We start from the raw sequence: 7,483 nt of genomic DNA, 5'->3' as shown, positions 1-7,483 counted from the left end.
AGGGAAAAAAGATTGTCCTTTGGAATTTTCTTAGATCTTTTAAATCTAGTCAGAGGGCTAAGCCTTATTTCCTGTTCTTTCTGCCTGGAGTCCTAGAGTATAACTTGAAGGCAGAATTTGGTTCCTACTCTGTAGTGCCTCTCAGCCGAATATAATGAGGCATTATGTTGATTTAATCATGCTGCTGCATAAAGCTCAATTCACTTTAAGAGCTTTTCTTATTAAAGACATGGTCTTTAATGCTAGTTGCCACCATGCGCTATCTCAACACCGAGGATTTGCTGCAGCCTCCTCTTCCTCGGGGCCGGCAGAAAGGGGCTGTCCTGGAGCAGCTCAGTGCTCCACTGCTCGGCAAGGGAAAATCCTCACAGCTCCATAAACTTGTTGCTTGTGTTGTTTGAGTAGCACGATGCAGCCTTGAACAGGGCCAGTCCTGCTCTCCATGAGGCTGGTGGCAAAGGCAGAGCTGGCCGAAGAGGTGATGTGGCAGGGTGTAGGAGTATCAGATTTGGGGTTTCTCAAGCCTAAATTGGTTGTTTTTCAGCGCTGCTCCAGGATGAGCATGTGTTCAGTCTGGACTGCGTCTCTTTGCACTATTTCATTGCTTTCTGAAACATCTGGCTTCCAGTGGCTGCCTGTGATTTCAGATGCTAATTATATATAATCATATTGCAGGATTATTTTCAAAAACAATGATGTGCTGCAGTTTCAAAGAGATGTTTGAAACTGAGTGGAGTGGAGAGGAGAGTGCTGATTAAGGAGGCTCCAGAGAGAGCGTAGGTCCCCAGTTACACGTAAACACATCCTACTAGTTTTGAGGGCGGTTCCGTACGGGACCGTAATGGGCAGTAGACGTGTATAGTCTGTGCACACAATTTCACAGACACGAGTAGTTGCAGAAAACCTTTTCTGACCTTAATGTCAAATCCTGAGTGTATGTGCCTGGGATTGCCGAAGGTGGTGCCATTCTGAGAGCAGGAGTGCATGTCATCCTGAAAAATTCCAGTTGTCTGTGTTCAGGGAAACAGGCTGAACTCACTTTAAAAAAGTTTAAAGAGTTTAAGAAAGGGAATATTAACTATTGCAGGAAAGCTTATGATCAATACTAAAGCTGTCACCTGTGAGCAAGCTTCCCAGTACCCTTGCTAAGGTGTGCTTTTTTTCCTCATTTGACCAGTTTGCCTTTGGTTTAGTCCCAGTGGCTTGGTTCTGGGAGCAGGGGAGTCCCTCCTTTCTTCACCCCTTCGGGGTCTCTGCCGCTCAGAGACAGCCTAAAACTTGGAGTAGTAACACCCTTCAGTTTAGATGGGGGAGGAGACTTGATCTGGGAGTGATCTGTCTATGCGTGGAATTGCTTCCCCGAGCCTGGACCGTGCCATCGGCGTGGGGCTGGTCACTGTGGTGCGGGGACGAAAGGCAGCGATGCCCCTCTTGCTGCAGGGAGCAATATTTACCAGGCAGCAGAGCGACTGCCTGCTCCGAGGCCTTTCCTGCGCTTTGGGATGAGAACTAGCTCCTCTGTGAGGATGATGGGTGCAGCTTCTGCTGTTCTCTCTGAGCACCAAGCACCAAATGTCTTGCTAGAGATGTTAGAGCAGTAAACATTTAACTGGTGCACTTTGTATCATATTTCTCCTCTTGCAGAAGACAAAAATAGGTGTGTTTTTATGATTTCCTGGGGCAGCAGTGTTGAATTTCTTTGCTCGCTCTTCCTTTGAAGTCTGCCTGCAGTGGTGTTACTAAAACATAACCTTCCTTGATACGTTTTTGCTTTTCTTCCCCCTGTTGTTTTGATTTTTGTTTTTCTGCTCTGATCAGCATGAGACTTTATTTTAGTCACTTTTTCCAGCTGCTTATTTTTCAGTGCTTTTTCATGTGTTTACAGAACTACAACCGACCTCCGGTGATGGCCTTGGCTGTGCCCGTGGCAGTGAAGTTCCTGCAGCGGGGCAATAAGGAGCTGTGCAGGAACATGTCAAGTTACCTGTCCTTGGCTGCCATCGCTGAGGCAGATCTGCTGGCAGCTCACACAGACACCATTGTCCAGAGCGTCCTGCAAGGTATGAACGTGCTGCGTTGGGTTCAGCCCTGTAGCGTGCCCATCTCCCGGTGTGTTCGGCTGTGTTAGGATGTGTACAAACACGTTACGCGTGAAGCCATCTCTGAGGTGTGGTCGTGGCCGTCTCTAGAAACGTGTGATAAAAGATGTTGGGCATGGTCTGACAGCAGAGTGTATCAAGACCTTGCAAGGAGCTTGCTGGACCTTGCTGACTGCGGAAGTTTCGTTGTGGATCGGATGACCCAAGGGGCAGGAAATGCGTCTGCTGGTTAGTGCACCACACTAAGGGACCTCACATCGTGAGACACGAGTCCCCGGGTTCTCACCCTTCTATTAGTGTCCCTGGCAGGACTCCAGGATATCGATGGGGAGGGGATTAATCCCTTTCTGAGGCAAAACATCAGGTGTAAGATAAAAAGGGTTTGTAGCGGTCCTTGAGTTTGGCCTGCGTTATTAGCTTTACACAGAATATTGTGAAAGGTACAGAGTTTAGCAACTTGTGTGGTTTCAAAAGCCCCAAACATTCGTACTTCTACAAAAGGAAGTCCAGTGTAGGTGAAGTAGTAAAGTTCAGGCTATTTGTTGCAGTACGGTGCTACTGCAGGAGTAAAATCTCAGTTCGTTGCACTGCAAGTAGAGCTAATAACAATGAGGAGAAATAACTGTCTAATCGGTCCAAGAACACTGTCAGGTAGATGTTCAGCCCTCAAATTAAACGTGTGCATTCTGTATTTATTAACAAATCTAAATGCAGTATATCATGGAGGGATAGCTCAGGTGGGTGGAGGAATGTCCATAAGAGGTAATGGTGAGAGTTTGCATGTTTCTGTCGGCTTTAAGGACAAGTGTGTGATACACATGGTAAATACGTATGAGCTGGGTGGTACACTCCCGCCGCTGAAGGGTTCCTCATGCCTGGGTCTCCTCGGGTTTGTGTGGTTCCGTTATTCTACCAGCAGATGATGCTGTGGACATCAGGTTTGGAAACTGCAGCCTGGAGCAGGTGAAGTGCTTGGCTTTGCCTAGTGCCTTAACGGCTGGTGGGTAACTGGCATCTGGGGCAGAAGGCTGGTTTGCAGCAGGCTGAGAACTGCGCCGGGAGATGAAGTGGTTGAGAGGTGAAGCAAGAGAATAAGCTGCTTGGGGAGAACTTGCAAAGCAGTGTGGAGCCAAAGGGCCTGTTCTGGAGCTGCTCAGGCAGAGCTCAGCCTGACGGCACCACCGAGACTGACGGCAGGTTTGGCCCGTCGCCTCCAGTGTTCGGAGCTAACTGGTTTTCTTTATTACTGGGTGCAGCTGTGTGGCTGCACAGTCAATTTCTTATCTGATTTTCTAAAGAGCCCTTTTTTAACTAGAGCGTTTAACTACTCTGTTCCAGATAGTGTGGACTCAGCTTCTAAACACGCAAGTGTCTGTACGTGCCCACGGTGCCACCAACACCTTCCATCAGCAGGAGAGATCAGGCAGGTTTAGTCTCATTTCCAGGGGACAGCAGCAAAACTACCCAGCAGCTGTTGCCAAAGTCTGAGAGTCCCACGGCTGCTCCACCTTCCAGAGGAGCTGGGGCAGGGGATGTGGATGTGGCATTCAGTGGAGGCTTCTCTGAGCCAGAACTGGGCTCAGCAGTGTGCTCCAGGCAAGTGTTTTCTTGGGCTTGCTCCTTTGTTTCTACATTTGCAGTGCGAGAGCAGGTTGCAGTGGCTTCTTCCGTATTTGGAGCCCAAACTCCCCCAAAATACTATTTACTTGGTGTTTTCTGAGCAGGCAGAGTAAAAAGAAAAATAAAGTTTAAGCTGTGAAGGAAAGAGAGAAGCATCCTGATGGAAGTGACCTGTGCTGAGCAGGAGAGGACGGGGCTGTGCTGGGGAAGCTTTGCTAGTCCTCAGAGGTGATAAAGGAAGAGCAAAGCAGCTGGGAAGAGGAGGGTTTTCCAGCTGAGACAGTGAGAATGAAAGCGCTGGCTCTGCATTTGGTCACCTGCCAAACCAGCACAGAGGTGGGCAAGGCTACTTTCGAGACAAGGCATTTCAGGTATGAGGTACGGAGCGATGAGCAGCCAGGAGACACTTAGCATAATCTTTCTGAGGGTTTGGCTTTTTCTGCTGTGTTTCACAGATATTTGGTTTTGCACAATGTTGGGACCTCAAGTGTTTTTCGTAACTCTGAGAGTGTGTTTCCTGGCTGACAGCGGATGAGCAGAGGTGATCTTTCATCGCTGGGAGCTCAGCTGCTTTGCAGATACTTAGTAAGGGATTTTTGTCTAAGCATTTATAATTTTGATCACTTTTATTGCAGGGTAACAGGAGAAACTCCAGCAATCGCAACAGTTATTTTTACCTTAAATAAACAAAACTTTGGAGCAGGTCATATAGCTTTAGGTGTAAATCACAGCCCCCTTGAATGCCATAACCATGTGGAAATGACCTTGTTGCTTTTTCTTGCTACTTTTGCACCGTGGGAGGAAGGATCTGGGAGCTGCGTCATTCGGGGGTAAGCACAGCAGCAGCACGTCACAAAACTCTCTACAAACATCCTAAGAACCCGCTCTGGAAAAAGAGAAAGGTGTGAGTAAAGCAGCAGGGTGGGCTGCTTCCAGGGGAAACAGAAATTGCTTCGAGTAAGACGTCCTCCTCTAACTCACTCAGAGGCTTCAGCAGGTGGTGATTAATTGTTCTCGTCACAAATGGTGACGTGCCCATTGAGTAATGGCTCCTCACTACCTACATCTGCACCGTTTTCTACACCCAAACCAGCACCAGTGCCTTGGCTCTGCACCTGCTCCATGCGCGCTGGAACCAGCCCTGCGCTTTCACTGCCGTTTGGATACACGTGTGAACGTGAGGGAAGAAAGCCACTGCCATGAAAAGTCATCAGTTCTGCCTTGTACAAACCTCCCGTTAGTGTCAAACAAGCTGGTTCCTCTGGATGATCTAAACCCGAACGTCCTGCTCAGATGGCCAGCATCACACCTGGGGGACTGACGGATTTTTATTCGGGGATATCTCAGAACCGACCCTGCCTCCAGTCTCAAAGCACTGTGCTAGCACAGCCCAAGGGCCGGTGCACGCGTCAGTACACCAAAGCATCTCTTCGATGGGCTGTCGGGGGGGATTCCTGGGGTGGCAGGTGCTTGCCCATGGCATTGTTCACCAGCAGGATGGTGGTCAGGATGGGTCTTTAACGCTCCCTCTGGCTGCCGCTTGGATTTCAGCCCTCTGAGGGTCTCTCTCTATGAGATGTTGGTATTTATGTTCTTTTTCTATTGGCAGCTAAAACCACGTGTTCAGAACATGAAAAAATCCCCAAGTGGTGTTCACTTTCAAAGTTTGTTCATGAAGTGTGGGAAGTTTTAGTGTAGTAAAGTATCTTTATTTACAGAACAACTTTACAAAAATAATTTCAATTAAAATTATTACCAAGTCAATTTACAATATAATACAGCTGCTTTTTCTCCAAGCGTAACATCCGATTATGATGGGGAACAGCCCTGTTATACATTAGGTCAATCCCTGGCATAAATAATGCTTTAAGCAAGGAGCTAGTTCTGTTATAGTCTACCAATTGCTATCAACCATTACTAAACAACGCGTTTCTTGGCTTATGTTGGTTCCTCTGTACAATTCACATTAGCGCTGTAAAACCCGATGCCCGGAGGAGCCTGGAAGAGGCACAGCCTCACACCTGCTCTGCAGAGACAGGTCAGCCGCCTGCCCGCCGTGTTTGCTTCAGCAGGGACGGCACCGCTTGGCTCCCAGATGTCTGCAGCGGCGGCGGAAGAGGCTGCGTTGGAGGGACAGCTGTCGCCTGGCCTCAGGAGCAGCTCTTCCAACGTCATGCCTTGGCGTGTTGGGGTTTTTCTTCAGTGTCTTGTGTAACAGCAGGCAGAGATCAAATCCCGACTCCGCAGCGCTCTGGTCTGTAAACTCACCACGCTGATCTTTCGTGGGAATTGGAGAGACCCAGGGCTCCTGTGGCTCTGTTTACTTGTACATGTTGGCACTCAGCTCTTCACGGAACACGTTCTCTGCTTCAGAAACTGCCTTGCCAGAATCTAAGAAACGTACTGGGCTCCTCCGTAGGGCAGAACTTCCGTGACTCCCCACCCGACGACATTGCCCCTGATGCGGCACGCGTCTTCCCCACCCTGTGCTGCGATCTCTTCAGCGCTGAGCACTCTGTCCCACATGTTAAAGCCAGTTAATTTTCCAGAGAAGGCCAAAGTTTCATCAAATCCGCCTCCCACACAGCAGCCATTCTTTTCCTGACCGATCTGCAAAATCCCCCCATCCGGCACAGTGTGAGCATCAGCAATGTCTGCGGTGGAGGCTGCAAGCTCTCCCTTCACCCACAGGGATGTGGATCCATTCTGTGAGCTCCAGGTGCCGCAGAGGTGGACCCACCTCCCAGGAACAACTGCGTTTTTGGCAGCTAGCTTGTGCTGATCCCCACCAACCACGAGCACTGCAGTCTCCCGGCTGAGATAAAGCTGGATTTCATATGGATTGAACTTGGTTCCGTAGGAGAAGACAATGGTTTTGTCCAAAGCCTCGGTCACCTTGATCCAGACGCAAGCAGTAAAGGAGTGAAGGGCCATTCCAGCTGCTGGGTGAACGCTCCCAAATATCTTTTTCGAACGCATGGGAAATAGAATTGCTGTTTCGCACCCTGAAAAAGTGAGGAAGATGGTTAGGAAAATACAAACCAGTCTGTTTGTCTGTGCACAGTACATATCTGTACAGGCACGTTTGAGTATGCTCGCTCCTGGGCTTCTCAAATGGAACTGAGAGCTCAGAGTGATGTAGGGCACCCTGTGGAAGCTGTTGGATCTGGTGGGTGACTTTGCCGAGCACTGTGGCAGCGGGTCTAGGGCTAATCAGGCTGCAGGAACAAGGCTTGGCTCTTCCCTCAATACAAATTTTATTGCACAGCCCTGCGCTATGCCAAGTGCTCTCTGGGTTAATGCTGCCTGTCTGCCCTGGTGCTTGCCCCGGGAAGCTGGGCTCTCCCGAGGGCCTGTGTGGGGCAAGTGCCTTCTCTGATGCGCCTCCTGGATCAGCTTCCCTTTCCTGGGTCACCTGGAGAGCTAGCGCTCCACACCAGGTAATTATGTTGGGTACAATCACAGGATGGTTTGGGCTGAAGGGACCTTCAAAGCTCCTCCAGTCCAACCCCCTGCAGGGAACAGGGACATTTGCACCCAGAGCAGGGGCTCAGAGCCCCAAGGGCCAACTGACCTGGGATGGTGCCAGGGATGGGGTAGTCCTCTCTCTCTCTTTCATTTAAGTCTTGTTTTAGCCTCTATGTTCCTTTTCAGTGTGTTGCGATGAAAAGAGCCAGGGGATGGTTTCAGTGATGGATTGAATGGCAGGTTTCGGTACCGGGCCATTCCTGGGACAGCAGCATGAGGCGGCTGCTGCGGCTGGG

The 7,483-nt window shown here is 49.6% G+C and overlaps 2 protein-coding genes across 3 annotated transcripts in view; one reads left to right on the top strand and one right to left on the bottom strand.

Annotated features, from left to right (window-relative positions):
• VEPH1 (ventricular zone expressed PH domain-containing 1) overlaps positions 1 to 7,483 on the top strand; it is a 65,037-nt gene that overhangs the window by 3,944 nt on the left and 53,610 nt on the right. For both annotated transcript variants that reach the window (XM_010144909.1, XM_010144908.1), the window contains exon 3: positions 1,886 to 2,060. In XM_010144909.1, coding sequence (XP_010143211.1) covers positions 1,886 to 2,060 — 175 coding nt within the window. The remainder of the gene's footprint in view (positions 1 to 1,885; positions 2,061 to 7,483) is intronic.
• The window catches only part of PTX3 (pentraxin 3, long), a 4,587-nt gene continuing 3,214 nt past the window's right edge, over positions 6,111 to 7,483 (bottom strand). Inside the window, exon 3 of the mRNA XM_010144907.1 lies at positions 6,111 to 6,724. Within this exon, the coding sequence (XP_010143209.1) occupies positions 6,111 to 6,724 (614 nt within the window). The remainder of the gene's footprint in view (positions 6,725 to 7,483) is intronic.

The sequence above is a fragment of the Buceros rhinoceros genome, unplaced genomic scaffold (assembly GCF_000710305.1).
Source record: "Buceros rhinoceros silvestris isolate BGI_N320 unplaced genomic scaffold, ASM71030v1 scaffold7051, whole genome shotgun sequence".
NCBI classification, from domain to species: Eukaryota; Metazoa; Chordata; class Aves; order Bucerotiformes; family Bucerotidae; genus Buceros; species Buceros rhinoceros.
This window is presented reverse-complemented; position numbering and strand designations above follow the sequence as displayed.